Here is a 16,973-nt window from a genome sequence, read left to right as displayed (position 1 = left end):
CTTGTTGGACATTCAACAGACTGATATCACAGGCAGGTTTCTCTCTGAGTTTGCTAGTGATTGGAGACTAGGCTTGTCCAATCTTTTCGTGTGGGGGACGGCCCATATTTCTCACTCAAGGGGCCGATGGGCAAATTTCACAACACTAAACATTAATTTTTTTTTTAAAATGAGGTTTGAACGAAAAAACTCACTAAACAAAAACACAATGAAAAATAAAATTGACCATTAGGGTGTGAAGGGTGAGATATGTGTCCAGCTCACTCCCAGTCTTGGGTGTGAGAGAGATGGTGTGAGGGAGGGAGATAGTGTGAGGTGAGAGGCAAAGAGAGTGCGAGATGCAAAGAGATTGTGGGGGAGAGAGAGAGTGTGAGGGGGAAATGGAGGGAGAATGAGGAGGTAAAGGGAGAGAGTGTTCGGGGTAAGAGTGTGTGTGGGGCAGAGTGGATGCATAAGTTTAGCTCTGTCCCAATCTCAGGGTTCTAATTCACCTTCATCCCCACAGACCAAAATAAAGTTCCATCCACTCTCACAGTGGTGAGGGTGAATGAGTGAGCACCCATTTGCCGGGCCCATTTGCTGTGGGTGCAAATCCTGGTATGGCTGCTAAATCTCATGAGAGAGCCAGAACAGGGTAAACGGCACGGTAGCACAGTGGTTAGCACTGCTGCTTCACAACTCCAGGGACCTGAGTTCGATTCCCAGCTTGGGTCACTGTCTGTGTGGAGTTTGCACATTCTCCTTGTGGGTTTCCTCCGGGTGCTCCGGTTTCCTCCCACAGTCCAAAGATGTGTGGGTTAGGTTGATTGGCCACGCTAAAATTGCCCCTTAGTGTCCTGAGATACGTAGGTTAGAGGGATTAGTGGGTAAATGTGTAGGGATATGGGGGTAGGGCCTGGGTGGGATTGTGGTCGGTGCAGACTCGATGGGCCAAATGGCCTCTTTCTGCACTGTAGGGTTCTATGATTTCTATGAAGCGCCAGCGAGATCTGGGGTTTGAGATCTTCCCTGCCCCCAGCTGTGATGTAATGAGGTTCATCCCAGAAAGGGCATGAACCTAGTTTGCATTAATTTACACCAATTTCAATATTATTAAAAGGATCAATGCGGTATCATCCGGCCCTGTGAATACTCCAAAGCAGTGTGACGTGAAGCCAGTGCAATTTACTACTGGTTTTCAAAAGCGAAAACCAGTCGAGAGGACCACGCCAGAGGTGCAGAGGTGCCTGGAGGCCCTGAGGGTTGAGAGCTAAGGCTAGCAATTCCTCCTGGCAACCTGGCAGTGCCAGGGGCAGTGCCAGAGGACATTGATGTGGGCCCTGAGTTGACAATTGACTTGGACATTGCCAATGGGTTTACTCTCCTCTATTGGGGGCTGGTTCGTCTTTGTGAGATGGGGAGGGGTGCAAGGACAGGACTGGGGAGAAGAGGGAGGAGAGTGCCCCCAAGACCTCAGTGGTGAGGGGGCATGTCGAAGCTCTGGGGGTTCCTCCATGGGCGTGAGGGGGGGAGTGAGTCTATTACTTTCACAGATTGGGGCGGCCTTTAAAGATGGCACCCGATCTCTGTGCAGCCGGTCATGCTGGCTCGATCAGGCCCCACCCTACCAGAGTGATGGCGCAAATCACGACCCCCTCAATTTTTTTTGACAGAGTGTCAAAGTATCTGGTAAAAAAATCAGGCTGTGTTTCTGTAGAAAAAAATCCACCCAACCTTTCACAAAAAGTCCCCTGTTTAAGGGAATACAGTTTGCCCCTTTTATTAAAAAGATAGCAATGTAGACAAGTGGAGAGTGGAGACTAACACTGTGTTACTGTAACCTCTGCCTCTACCATGGATCCCTGCACTGAGAACAAGCAACCTAAAGGAGTGGCAGCATATCTGCTGCATCAACTTCATAGCGGTGGTTCATAACTTGCTGTCAAAATAATAGCAAAGCTGATAGTGTTGCTGTTACATACACAAGAGTGCTAGGGTAACTTCAGGTGAGGATGGATGCGGTTCAACATAGAAATACAGAGGTTTTCACCAGAGTAATGATGCTCCACCATTAGATTCACAAAAACTGCATCTTTCTCAGCCAAGCATGGGAAGGTGCAAGGTGGCTGTGTTTGAGATGTATATCCAACTTCAACTTGTCCGAGAAAGGTCCACTTCAGTCCAAGTACCCTTTTAACATCATGCTTATTGTTAACCTCTTTGTACAGCAAATTAACCATCACAAGAACCGAGTTTCACTTCTTTACATTTTAATTGTTGGAATATTTATGCGCGGCGGCACAGTGGTTGGCACTGCTGCCTCATAGCGCCAGGAACCCAGCTACACTTCCGGCCTCAGGCCACTGTCTGCATGGACTTTGCACATTCTCCTTGTATTTGCGTGGGTTTCCTCTGGGTGCTCTGGTTTCCTCCCACACTCCAAAGATGTGCGGGTTAGGTTTATTGGCCATGCTAAATTGCCCCTTAGTGTCAGGGGGATTAGCAGGATAAATACGTGGGGTTACGGGGATAGAGCCTGGGTGGGATTGTGGTCGGTGCAGAATCAATGGGCCAAATGGCCTCCTTCTGCACTGTAGGGATTCTATGATTCTATGAAATGTAAAATTCCATACTTGATTTAATTCTATTCACCCACTCTTCATGCCTTTGCATTGTTAATTTCCCAATTCTTCAATATGATTGGTTAAGGGTGTAAGCAGTTGTTTGCCCTGTACAGTCAGGTCTCAATCCCTCATTGCAGCTGACACTTCCAGCAATTTACCACACAAAACTTTAAAAACATCGACATCCACAAGGACAGGTCTAACTAAGAGTAGATGCCATTAGATACTCTGAGCAGCAAATAATGGCCACATATATGTATATTTATATATATATATTTGCACTGAATGAGGTAAAGAATGCAAAACTTGCTAATGTGAGACAGTTTCCTCTACTCTAAAAATGGAAATAGAGTGAGCAGTTTCTCAGTCGCATCACTCTGACCCCTTCAAGCTTCATTCCAGGGAATTGAGTACAAAACTAAGCTGATAATTCCATGCTGCTCTGAATGAGTGTTGCACTGCCTGAGGTGCCATCTTTCAGAGTTCTAGCAACTTGTATTTACCCACCAACCTCAACATGGCCTAGGTGCTTCACACAAGTGTGATGAAGCAATATTTAACAGAGACCCATGTAAGGAGATATACAGACAGATGAGGTTTTGAGGAGCATTTTAAAAGAGGAAAGCGAGGTCAAGAAGCTGAGAGGTCAAGGGTGGGTGGGAATTCTTGGGCTTGGGGTCTTGATGACTCAAGGTTTGGCTGTCAGTGGTGGAGCAGTTTAAATCAGAGATGTCCAAGAGGCCAGAATTGGAGGACCTGAGATACCTCAGGAGGTTAGAGGGCTGGGGGAGATGATGGAGATTTAAAAAAAGGCCAAGGCAGGATTTTAAACCAAACATGAGAGGCTTTGCTTAAACAAGAGGCAACATACGTCAGTGAATACAAGTGTGACAGGTGAAATGATGCAGGTGCAAGTTAGAACACGGCAGCAGAGTCTCTGATGACTTCAGATTGATGGCTGCTAGAACAAGGGAGGCCGGCCAAGAGTGTATTATAATAGACAAGCTTAGAGATAACAAGAGATGGGTGAGGTTTTCAGCAGTAGATGAGTGGAATCGGGAAATGTTAAGGGGGTTGGTAATAGCCAGTCATAGTGACGACTTGTGTATGTGGTGAGAAACTCATCCCTGGGTGAAATATGAGTCTGGTTTGATGTCAGTTCAGCATCGGGGGAACAGAATTTGTGTTGGAGATTGAACTCAGTGGGTTCAGTGTTCCCAATCCTTAGTTGAAGGAGATTTCTACTCATGAAGTACGTAATACTTGACAAGCAATCTGACATTTCTGAGACAGTTTTGAGAGTGGTGCTGGTAAAGTAGAGCTGGGTGTCATCAGCATATCAGTAAAAATTAACATTGTGCTTTCATATGATGTCTCCAAGTGGTAGCATGTAAAGAGAAAATAGTCGGGGGGGGGGGCAAGTATAGATCCTTGGGGTCACAAGAGATAACAATGTGGGAGTGAGAAGATAAAATCTTGCAAGTGATTCTTTGATTAAGGCTGGTTAGATAAGAATGAATACAATTGGGTGCAGTCCCATTCAGCAGAAAGATGAGCATTGAAGGAGGATTAAGTAAAAGTAAGGTTACAGACACATAAAGAGCATAAGGATTTTGCAACTATTAATGCTGGGAGGTGGCTCACTGATAACTTTGTCATTCCAATTCTGCTTTGGGCAATATGTGATACTGGGCGAAAATACTTATGTTAAGTGAATGTATATAAAGATGTGCTGGTCACATTCTATTCCTTTTCTCAAATAAATAAATTTGGCCGAAATTAGATGAAATAACTCCAGTAAATTCAAACTGTTAAGCTTTATCAAGTTAACATCTCAGATGTACACACCCACTTGCTGTCAATTATTGCCATCTACAGAAGATCTCAGCCTGTAATGCAGACAAATTGCAGATGATCTGGAATGTACACCGGAAGCAATCTGCTCAACACACCCTTACTCAAAATGCTGGCAACAAAACTATTTTTTTCTAAAGAGTAATTTGAAGAGGCAGCAGCACCGGTAATTCTAACATGCTGTGACTTAGGGAGTGCCAGTCTTTTTAAAAAAATTGCTAAGAGATCACATGATGATTATGATTAAGGAACACATTCAGCCCCATCTTAATTCATCCAACAAGAAAGGATCAGAAGTCCTCCCGAGTCACGTAAATAATTGTATCTGCAATAATCCTAGTGTTCTTCATTCTGGAATTCCATTTGGAAGTTTATGTTAATCTGCAGATTTTGACTTAATGCAATAGTGTGATGTGGTTGGTAGTGAATTGACAGCCCTTCAATCTGTCTATAACTAATATTGACATTGAAGATTCTTACAGGGCAGAAAACTCAGATCCATTCAGCACAAAATCAAACAGAACAGTATATAGTTTTGTTTTCTTTTAGCTTTTATAATCTGAAATCCTGTGGATTCTGTTACAGCTGCCAAAATGAATTTCGGCGTTGATTTTAATTGTGAGAAGAACAACCAAAACCACAGGACCGCTGAGATCGGCACCGAGCGACTGATAGCCAGGAGGGGACAGCCTTTCTACATCACTCTGCAATCCTACACTGATGAATTTATAGACCACAACGCAATTGCGCTCATTGCTGAGACAGGTAGTCAGTCATGGATGAATGATTTATATGAAGATTACACATCTCTACAGTTAATCATACACATGTCCCACCTTTATCAATTTATTTTTAATATGTGTGAACGATACCGTTTCTGTTTCTTGATGGCAGCAAGTAATACACAATGAGATCACCACATATCACAATATAGTGTTAGCTAGCCCTGTTGGTTCTTGTAGAGGCTTGCAATGATGACTAAATTGGGAAGTCTTTCAAACTCCTATGAAAGTAATTGCTATACACAAGAGTGGAATCAAGAAGTACATTTTCATTCAAAAATTTTGCTTATTTCTGTTCCTATCTGCCTATATTCCTGTGCTTTATGCAACCAGTGATGGTGCAAACCTATGAGGTCTACATTTCCTGGCTTCTCAGATATGGCTCAAAAACAAGCTAGCCCTACAGAATGCAAGGTCCTTTTTCTTTGCCCCCAACACCACCTACCCAGTTCACCTGAAGAAACTCCCTAGATTTGTTCAGGACAGATGATTGATCATATGAGGCTCATGAAGCACAGAGTCACAGAACTGTTACGGTGCAGATGGAGGCCATTCAATCTATCATGTCTGCCCTGGCTCTCCAAGGAACATTATGACTTAGTGCCATTCCCCTGCCTTTTCCCCATGTCCTTGCACATTGTTTCTATCCAAATAAACATCTAATCCCTCTTGAGCGCATCGATTGAGCCTGCCTCTACTCCACTTCCAGGCAGAGCAGCTGAAGCCTGAGCCACTTGCTGTGTGAAAAAGTTTCTTCTCACATCATATTGCTCCTTTTGTAAATCACCATGAATCTGTGCTCCTTAGTTCTTGATGAGTCAGAACAATTTCTCCCAACTACTTCACTCCGTCCCTACCTGATTTTGAACATCTCTATCAAAAGTCCTCCCAACCGTTTTCCCTCTAAGGAGAACAGTCCCAACCTCACCAATCTATCCAATCTATCCTCATAACTGAAGTTTATCATCACTGGGATCAATCTTTTAAACCACTTCTACTCTCTCTTCAATAGGTATTTGAATTAACTCATTATACATCTGGAAAAAGTGACGGTGAATAGGTTGCAATGGGTGATCCTCAAAGAAAGTTGATTCCATGGGAATTTGTCACATATTAATGACAGTGATTCCATTGTGTGTCACCTTCCCAATTCCCAACACCATCCATAGCTGCAATGCTCAGTGACTTGAATATTTTTAAAGGTCTGAGGAGACAGTAGTTTTGTTATCCTCTTCCTCCTGTCTGCTCTTTTCTGATGTGCACAACAACAGACCTTGATGGTAAGCACTACCTTGGGTGACAGATGGTCTGAGGTAACGTGATAATACATTTCAGTGAATGAAATAGTTCTTAAAGCAACCTTTGCAGATCTTGTGAGGTCTTAAGCTTCTTTCTGAATTCCAAAATCTTTTGTCCTTATTGGTCTCTGCGTTGAGATCTGTAGCCATGCCCTCCCAGGCACGTAGGACTGTATATCCGCGACTTCATGTTCGAGATATTGCAGTTGTCCTACCTACATCTGGTTGAGTCGCACCTCCAGACTAACATCCAACAGTCTTCCAGCTGGTTCCTGAACTGTTTCCTTATGTCTTGCCTTCCTGTGATGTAGAGGTTAAGTCTCCTCCAGAAGCAAAGCATCCTTTATAATCCAACTGCAGGGCGATTAAGCAAACGACTGGATATCCCACCACAAGCTGTGAGACCTAATATCATTGGTACACACATTGGGAGATAACTTGAATGACATGATTGAAAGAGACCATTGTGAGCTGAAGATTGTGTACAACTTGTTACGTTTATAATGTAATCAAAATCATTTTATGATAAAGAAAATGTCAGCTTTGTGCAAATGTCACCCAAATTATCTTGCTACCAAAAAGAAACACAAAATATACTTTAAACAACTTTTTGAAAAATATCTCACTCATTTATTTTGTTAAAATTGAAGAAGATGGAGATTATTTCGCAAATAGAATTGTTTGATTTGTTCTAGTTTGGTTGGCTGTGAGCTTGATTTAATTATTTTTCTTACTTTAGGGCCAAGACCTGCAACAACATCTGGAACCAGAGTCCTGTTTTCAGCAAATTCACCTGCGAACGGTTGGAGCTTCATTGTTTCTTCCAGCACTGGAACCAGATTGACCTTAGCCATATATTCCTCTCCAAATGCCAAGATCGGACGATACAGCTTATCTCTTCTAGCTGAAAAAGAATCCAGAATCTCCAAACTTGGGGAGTTCATCCTACTCTTCAATCCATGGTGCACTGGTACGAATACAGATTCTGAGAGATTTAGAACCAGGTTGTGAATGAGAAAGGGCCTATGTTAATTGAAATGTGGGCCAACTTTGTGAGGTCCAATTTTTAATGCTAACCCTGTGGCATACTAATGAGATACATTATCACAGGAAATAATGCAATGTCTCACGATCTTGTTTTCTCCTTTTCTCACTTCATGGCACACTGAAGCCACACTGCATGATAGTTCTCAATGAAAGTTAATGTTTGCCTCACCTCAACAAACCCTGTGAATATTCTGCGTCAGTGCAACAGGACCAGAGCTGGGCTTTGGTGGGACTGGAAGATCCATTGGTGGGAAGGGCTGGAAAACCCCTGTCTAAGAATATTAGTGAACCTTGTGGCCTTGAATCTAATGGCCTGGAGCTTCATGTCAAGAGTTTATAAATTGACTTTTTACTCCCTCCTGGCTATTGGATGGAGCAACCATTGAAGGGACTCACAAAGCCTCGTGGCAAATTTTAAGCAGTTTTTAATGAATTCCATTCTTTGAAACACTTTCAATTGCTTGTATCAATTTATCTTTAAGTGCTTGACAAGTGTTTTCAACTGGTTTCTATGGTTTCAAGAATTTACAAATAGTTTCAAGTGCTGGCAAGTGTTTACAGATTTCTAAATATGTCTTCAGGGTTTCCTTTATTCAAAGGCTTAATTCAAGCCCCCTTTCATTTCCCTGATACCCCTGGCTCTGCTTCCCCCAATACCTCATTCCTGTGGCCCCTGCAATCCTTTCTGTCACCCCTCCCCACCAACTCCTGGTTCTGCTCTTAATCACTTCCCCCTTCCACATGTACCACAAACACTCTCCCGTCACCCCTCCTCTACCCCCCATCTGTACCACAAACATGCTCCCCGGCATCCCTCCCCTATGCCCTCCTCCAGTTCCTACTCTCCCCACCTCCCCTGCCCCCCCACTTGTTCCTCAACCCCTCTCCCCCTCATCATCCCCTTCCCACACTCCCATCATCTCTGACGTCATTGGGGCTAAGGCTTTGAGGGACATTTAAGTAAGCAGAGGCGGACAATGTGGTGATGAGGAGGTGAACAGGCTCAGCGATGCTCCAGGGGCAGGAGGAAGGGAAGTGGGGGTAATAGCAGTGTTGATTGGTGGGAGTGGGAGCTTTCTACCTGATTTCCATACATGCAGAACCCCACTGTCCGACACCATTTTGTACCACAACACCAACAAAGGATTACACATGGATTCAATGCTGATGAATCCTTCATTTTGAATTTTGCAGCATATCACAATAGATAATTGTGCACAAATACACACTTCCCAAATTATTGTCTGCCAGATCATAAATAAAGCAGATGATGGTAGGAAAAAACAACTGTCATTTCCAGCCTGGTATCTCAGTGTGAACATTTAATTATAAATCCTACTTCCCATTAATAGCAATCAGTATTCACATAAGGTCAATAAAGCGAACTCTAATTAAAGGTAATTGAACTGATTTTTTGGCCCCACCCACCACTGGGCCCATCCAGTCCAACTGAAAGTGAATGGACTTTTGGCTGGTCAGCCAATTCTCCCACCACAGATCCCACCAATACAGGACAGAAAAGTCCCGGCCATTAAATCTGTTTCTCTCTCAACAGGTCTTACCTGACCCACTGAATACCTGCTGAATCTCCGACACTCTGTGCATCACAGAATGTCTCAGCGAGATTCACTCTGGAAATCGGGGGCTGGGCCTATTCCTGCCCTAGATGCCAGAAGCATAGTGCTGAGTGGGCCACTGCGTGTGCACCAATCTGTCAGCACAGGGATCAGTACATGCGCACTGGCCCCGCATGCCGGCCTCACGATTGTTGGCCAGCCCGAAAAACCCCACTGCTGGGATGCCGATGCCTCCTGGACCTCCCCTGGAAAGTCTGGAAAGCCTGGATGTCCCCCCACTATCCCGGCCAGCCCTGACCCACCATGCGGCCAGCCCCGATCTCCCAACACCCCCATCACTGCAGCCCCCCCCGGGGAATACCAATTTCCCAATCCAATCCCGCTGGCAGCCCCGATCCCCCTCCCCCGGCAGCCCTGGCCCTCCTGTCCCCTGCCCCCCACCCCCACTTGGATGCCAGCCCCTATCACCACCTCCTCTCTCCCTCTCCCACCGATCCTGTGCAGAGTGGGCCCCCTCCCCCCCCCCCCACCAATTGCCCCAGTAGTCCGGTGAGCAGTGATGCTCGGTGGGCAGTGCCAGTTTGTCTCTTGGGCAGTGCCAGGGTCAGGCTGGGGGGCACCTCCCCTCTTACCCCTGACCTCAGAGGGGGGTGGGAGGGGGGCTCAATGGCCTCTCTTCCCTCTAGTGGGGTCAGGCCACCTGTTCCCTGTTAGTGGGGAGCAGTTGTAAACCCCGCTGGAGTGAACCAATCCCGGCAAGCTGGGGGAGACATTAGCTGGCCCGATGAATTCAGTCCCAGGCCCACTAATGAAATGTAAATGGAGGTTTCCAACGTGGAGGTGATTACGCTTGAAATCTTATCCTCAGAGACTTGCGGAGGTTGTGACACCCAGCGAGAAGCCCATGAAACGGCCCCTGCTGATAGTCCCGGCCCGCTGCACTATTTGAACAGCGCAGCAGGTTGGGAGAATCGCCCCCTTTGCGTTAGTTTTTGTATTTCACTTAAACAAATTACAAATGATTGTTGTGTTATTAAATCTGTGCTTTGCCCTGTCAGAGGATGAGGTTTTCCTGGACAATGATGAACAACGAGAGGAATATGTGCTGAATGAAGACGGGATTATCTTCATGGGGACTGATCAATCTATTCAAAGTCGCTCATGGTACTTTGGACAGGTATTTGAAACCATTGAACAATTTACTGTCGGTCTCTGTTTAAAAGTGAGCTGTCGATTTTCAGACTTGTACTAAGACCTGTTCACTCATCACCCTCAAATTTTCCGACTTACATTGGCTCCTGGTCCACAAATGTTTCAATTTTAAGAATCATTAGACAACACCAAGTCCAAATTGCAGCCTCTAACACCCTGTGAGCAAAATTCATCCCTGTAGATAGATGAACCTTAGACCATCTGCAGACTTAGGTGTCTTTAAATGTGTGCAACTCAAATTACAAGCACATGCAAACTTCCTACCAGTGATTTCAAAGCCGCATGCATTGAAGGTGAACGTAAATAGGGCAGGTGATATATTGAAGAGAAATTTGTGTCCCTCAAGTACAATACTGCAGCCTAACACATTATTGTGGGGAATATTGATTTAGCACCTTCATATTACATTTCTTGTCTGCTTTTTTTTAACAGAGACAATAAGCTATTTAAAATAAATCAGTTAATGTAGACATAAAAATAGTGAAAAAGAATGTAATGCCGATACATTGTAATCACTAATGTCACCAACAAGCATTTGACTTTACCCCAAATTCTGCAACCAAAAGTTCAATAGCAGGACACAAGAATTCTTTTATCTATAGTAACTTACATCTGAATCAGTGATGGTGGAGACTCCAGTGATACAACAGATCAAGACAGAAGTAGGAACCACAACACTCCTGAGGCCGGCTAGAACTGATTTGCATTGCACTGTCAGTTGAAGTTGATTCGGAAGGACCCCACATCTCTCAGTGTTCCACTCTTTTTATTCCCATTCAAAATCCCAGCATTTCAGCGGCAGATGCATAGTATCTCTGCAATTTGTGAATTTTCATAGTTTATTCCATTAGAAGATCCCAAAGACACGTTGAGTTCTGTTGTCTAGCATATGAGGGGTTGGGTTGGCTTGTCAGGAATCAGGGATTTCAATATTCAAAGGTTAGTTTTGCAGAGATCAATTGCATTGTGAATCAGGCATTCCAAACAAATGGACCACTGGGCTATCGGCAAGAGCTCCATGAGTTTATTAATGTGGCAGCAGGTGTGACAGCAAAGGCCACCCCCATGTTCTGCAATGTCCTAGCAATTGAATATCAATATAACATTGAAACTAGCCATATATTCATATCTCTGCTATTGTGATAATTCAATGATAATAACAATAGTAACAATAGTAGATATAAAATACTCTAGAGGCCTGAATTTTTCCAACACTCCCGCCAACGGGATCTTCCAGTCCCACCGATGGTGAACCCCGCTGCAGGTTTCCAGGCAGGAGGGGATGGGGGGGGTGGGGGCGGGCGCAAAGTGGGGGAGGGAGGTGCATGCAATGGGATTACCTGTTGACAATCTGGGACCAGAGGATCCCACTGCCAGCCAATTGCAGGCCTCTGGAATTGCAAAACAAACCGTGGGGGTGGGGCGGGGGGGGGGGGGGGGGTGCATAAAATCCCGTCCACTGGGCTGAATTTATGGCCCCTTGCACTGGCGGGATCCTCAGTTCCCACCGGAGTCAGTGGCGTTTTAACCAGTTTGCCAGATTTTACAATCCCACCCCTGTTACAATGGGGCCGTAAAACTCCATCCACTGTCACCGCTGAATAATTCTTGAACAATATTCATAGAGTAAAAGTAATGCACTTTCTTTTTCAGTTTGAAGAGAAAATCATAGATATCTGTCTGATGTTATTGGACAAGAATCTCAAATGCCAGAAATGCCCAGAGAAGGACTATATACGCAGAAATGATCCCGTTTACATCGGCAGAGTGGTGTCAGCTATGGTAAGCACTGTGTACGTTACAGCTGATAGTAATAGGAATAATAATTAGGTGATAATAATGTGCTGTACCCCTCTGTATCCCACATCCCTTCTTCCAGACCACGATAAGCATTGTGAGATCCAGGCATTCTGTCTTATTCATTTGTTCCTGGTCATGTTTTATGATTGTATTTCTGTTGTCCTTGCTCAACCTTTTCAACAGCTGCATATTTAATTAGAAAAGAAAATCTGAGGTGAACATGGTCCTTCCAGCAAAGGAAAAACTAGTTGTTTTAATATAAGTATTATGTTATATTATTATTATATTATTATTATATTATTATATAATATTATATTATGTATTCTTCCCACTGCAATAAACCAGTGCTCACATCGTGTAATGGACTGAATTGATGATCTCAGGACTCGACACCACAATGTTAACATTGATTTATTGTTCTAACTTTTGCAGGTGAATTGTTGTGATGACAGTGGAATACTTGAAGGCAGATGGCAGAGCCCATACTCTGGTGGGGTATGCCCTTGGAATTGGAATGGAAGCGTTGCCATCCTTCATCAGTGGTTCGATCGTGGCGGTCAGAGGGTTCAATTTGGGCAGTGCTGGGTGTTTGCAGCAGTGGCCTGCACAGGTACAAAGGGGAAAAGGGATTTTATTCTGAACTGGAATTGAATTTTAAATCTCCACATGTTTGTGCATTGAAATATACCCTCAAGTATTTGAAATATGTTGATATGACAGATTTTGATTTGATTTGACTTATTATTGTCACGTATTAACTTATATTGAAAAGAATTGTTTCTTGCGCGCTATATAGACAAAGTATGGGATTGATTCTTCTCTGATTCTATATTCTCCTATATATTTAAGATAGTTAATCTAGAAAGCAGCTAATATCAAAATATGGGTCACTTCATGTAGTCAAAAGCCACAGGTTTTTTGTACAGTAGTTTATTTAAAGAAGCAACTACATAGACAGCTAGTGTAAAGAACAAATACTGAGGTGGATGACAAACTAGAATGACGGATTTTCAAAGAGTGTATTGTTCTCTCAGCCTCTCCAAACAAACTCTCAAAATATTCAATCTCTTGCCATAACATGTGACTAATCATCTGCAGTTGCACTGAGTTGGCAATGTGAAATGTCAAACACTGAAATAGTTAAGCATAAATTCCTTTCAAGTACAAGAGATATATTCAAAGATTAAATGCAGTATCTTCAACCAGGGTTCTGACTGTCCCTTATGTCCACTACACTATTCCACTACAAAAGGGGGTTCATTACTTACAGGTCCAGATTTGATCCTTCATTACATGGGATGTGAGTTTTAAAATTGGGCTAGCAATGTTACAGCGCTATGTCTGTTTAACAGCACTGCTGTTTAGTAAGCTTGACCACTAAGTGGATACAAACAAAATCTACCTTTCATTACCCGGTTCATCTCATTATAAGACTCCAATGTTTCTCATGTCAGATCTCGGTGAGAAAAATGGCTGTTTGTTAGATGTCAGCTTTGGTTCATTTGTCACATTCTCATCTAGAGCACAAGACCCTTGGTTTGAGCTCCAGTCCAGAGATTGAAGTAGGTATTCTAGGCAATACTGAGGGAGAACTGCACTGCCGGAGAGCCTGCCTCACAGTTGAGTTGTTGAATTAGGTCCACCAGCTCAAGCTTGGCATCAATTGATTCTTCAGAAAGATGCTGCAGGACATCAGTTCTGCTGATATCCTGACCATCACACATCCCTCAATAAATAGCATAAAGAGAATTACAACTACAATAAGTAGTCTCACAACACCAGGTTAAAGTCCAACAGGTTTATTTGATAGTACGATCTTTCGGAGCTTTACCCCTTCATCAGGTGACTTACCCGAGTCCAACGCCGGCAACTCCACATTACAACTGCAATGAAAGAGTACTTAATTGATTGCGAATCACACTGATGTTGTGAATGGCATTATATAAATGAAAGTCTTGTTATATGAAGTGGAAATTCATCGAGTAAAAAATATTTTGCAGAAGCTAATATTCTTTCTTTTTGATAATCCAAAATTAACATATACTGTATTAAGATGCAGGCAGTTTGCTCACATATCCCACTCTGTCACAGTTACTAAGTAATTGTAAATTAACTGTGTTTTTTTATTCCTTTAGTTTTGAGATGCTTAGGAATTCCTACTCGTGTTGTCACAAACTTTAATTCTGCTCACGACAGCAATGGGAATTTAACAATTGATTCATTCTATGATGAATACGGGAGAAAATGTGGAAAACAGGACGATAGCGTTTGGTGAGTCAAATCAGTATAAAATTACAAATGCATGAGTGCAGCATATAGATGAGGAAGAGGAGAAGGCCAGGAATAAATCCTTGCAAAATTGTCAGGATGCACACCTGGGAAGAGAAGCCATTGCTGAAGGAACTCTGGCACTCATCAGCAAAGATGTGGAGATGCCGGCGTTGGACTGGGGTAAACACAGTAAGAAGTTTAACAACACCAGGTTAAAATCCAACAGGTTTATTTGGTAGCAAAAGCCACACAAGCTTTTGGAGCTCTAAGCCCCTTCTTCAGGTGAGTGGGAATTCTGTTCACAAACAGAGCTTATAAAGACACAGACTCAATTTACATGAATAATGGTTGGAATGCGAATACTTACAACTAATCAAGTCTTTAAGAAACAAAACAATGTGAATGGAGAGAGCACCAAGACAGGCTAAAAAGATGTGTATTGTCTCCAGACAAGACAGCCAGTGAAACTCTGCAGGTCCACGCAACTGTGGGAGTTACAAATAGTGTGACATGAACCCAATATCCCGGTTGAGGCCGTCCTCGTGTGTGCGGAACATGCGGAACGGTACATACTCTTGCAATTCGGCCAACGTTGTCTACCTGATACGCTGCAAGAAAGGATGTCCCGAGGCATGGTACATTGGGGAAACTATGCAGACGCTGCGACAACAGATGAATGAACACCGCTCGACAATCACCAGGCAAGACTGTTCTCTTCCTGTTGGGGAGCACTTCAGCGGTCACGGGCATTCAGCCTCTGATATTCGGGTAAGCGTTCTCCAAGGCGGCCTTCGCGACCCACGACAGTGCAGAGTCGCTGAGCAGAAACTGATAGCCAAGTTCGGCACACACGAGGATGGCCTCAACCGGGATATTGGGTTCATGTCACACTATTTGTAACTCCCACAGTTGCGTGGACCTGCAGAGTTTCACTGGCTGTCTTGTCTGGAGACAATACACATCTTTTTAGCCTGTCTTGGTGCTCTCTCCATTCACATTGTTTCGTCTCTTAAAGACTTGATTAGTTGTAAGTATTCGCATTCCAACCATTATTCATGTAAATTGAGTCTGTGTCTTTATAAGCTCTGTTTGTGAACAGAATTCCCACTCACCTGAAGAAGGGGCTTAGAGCTCCGAAAGCTTGTGTGGCTTTTGCTACCAAATAAACCTGTTGGATTTTAACCTGGTGTTGTTAAACTTCTTACTCATCAGCAAAGTCAGAGGGTGAACTGAGCATAGAGTGACTGAGCAGGACAATGCCACAGCTTGCAGAGAGATTGAAGTGGACAAGGAGAAAGAATGAAGCATTATTACAATTACCGGGAGTGTAATCTGTGACTTTGATCGGGACTGGGTTGGGATTGAGAAGAGGAAGGGTCCTGAACTTCTGGACTTTATTATTTTTTTATGTGGCACAATGTCACATTTTGTTGAGTGTCTGAAAGGAGGACAGTTTTAAAATAATCTTTAATTGTTCTACTCCTTTTCATTCTTATACCAAACCTAATTATATCAAGGACATTATTTTCTAATAGTTGGAATATATACTTGATAATTTAATTAAATGTCAAAAGAGAAAAGCAAAATGCTTTCAAATAGTAATCACTGATAAATATTCAGAATATGTGCAGATAAATCATAACTGATCTTACAAACTGAATGTTCACTCAATCACTAATACTGATAGCCACTATTAGGTCAGCCAAGTGTTCATCTGATTTTTTATTTCCCTACTTAAACATACAAACAAAACAACACAATTTTTGTGAGACTTTTAGTAATCTGAAGACTTTTCATTGTTGCTGCAATTTAGGAACTTCCATGTCTGGATAGAGAGCTGGATGGCAAGAAATGATCTGGGGCAAGGCAATGATGGTTGGCAGGTGCTGGACTCAACCCCACAGGAAAAAAGTGAAGGTACAGAGAGCAATTCCAACATCATAAACTATAATAGTGTACCCACCTTAAACAGTTCATATCTTTTCCCATCGTTGTGAATTAATTGCTGTTGTATTGACTATGAATAGCGCTGTGCGATGGACTAATGTTCTTCTGGGCCAACCCAGGCCAGCAGCATCAGCTTCCCAGGGGGAAATATCCTCTGATCAATACAATAAATTACTATACATTAGTTAATCACACTACTTCCAGTGTTTCCTTTCATAGAATCATAGAAATCATAGAAACCCTACAGTGCAGAAGGAGGCCATTCGGCCCATCGAGTCTGCACCGACCACAATCCCACCCAGGCCCTACCCCCACATATTTATCCGCTAATCCCTCTAACCTACACATCCCAGGACTCTAAGGGGCAATTTTTAACCTAGCCAATCAACCTAACCCGCACATCCTTGGACTGTGGGAGGAAACCGGAGCACCCGGAGGAAACCCACGCAGACACGAGGAGAATGTGCAAACTCCACACAGACAGTGACCCGAGCCGGGAATCGAACCCGGGACCCTGGAGCTGTGAAGCAGCAGTGCTAACCACTGTGCTACCGTGCCGGAGGTCATCAGGTAATCTCTCTA

At 43.5% G+C, this 16,973-nt stretch overlaps 1 protein-coding gene across 1 annotated transcript in view; it reads left to right on the top strand.

Moving 5' to 3' along the window:
• Positions 1-16,973, top strand: part of LOC144508284 (protein-glutamine gamma-glutamyltransferase 2-like) — a 29,253-nt gene that overhangs the window by 2,277 nt on the left and 10,003 nt on the right. The window contains exons 2-8 of the mRNA XM_078236101.1: positions 5,043-5,222; positions 7,277-7,507; positions 10,220-10,338; positions 12,027-12,155; positions 12,606-12,783; positions 14,309-14,444; positions 16,258-16,361. Of these exons, the coding sequence (XP_078092227.1) occupies positions 5,051-5,222; positions 7,277-7,507; positions 10,220-10,338; positions 12,027-12,155; positions 12,606-12,783; positions 14,309-14,444; positions 16,258-16,361 (1,069 nt within the window). The 5' untranslated portion in view covers positions 5,043-5,050. The remainder of the gene's footprint in view (positions 1-5,042; positions 5,223-7,276; positions 7,508-10,219; positions 10,339-12,026; positions 12,156-12,605; positions 12,784-14,308; positions 14,445-16,257; positions 16,362-16,973) is intronic.

The sequence above is a fragment of the Mustelus asterias genome, chromosome 20 (genome assembly GCF_964213995.1).
Source record: "Mustelus asterias chromosome 20, sMusAst1.hap1.1, whole genome shotgun sequence".
Taxonomy (NCBI): domain Eukaryota; kingdom Metazoa; phylum Chordata; class Chondrichthyes; order Carcharhiniformes; family Triakidae; genus Mustelus; species Mustelus asterias.
Note: the sequence above shows the minus strand (reverse complement) of the source record. Positions and strands in the feature narration are given on the sequence as shown.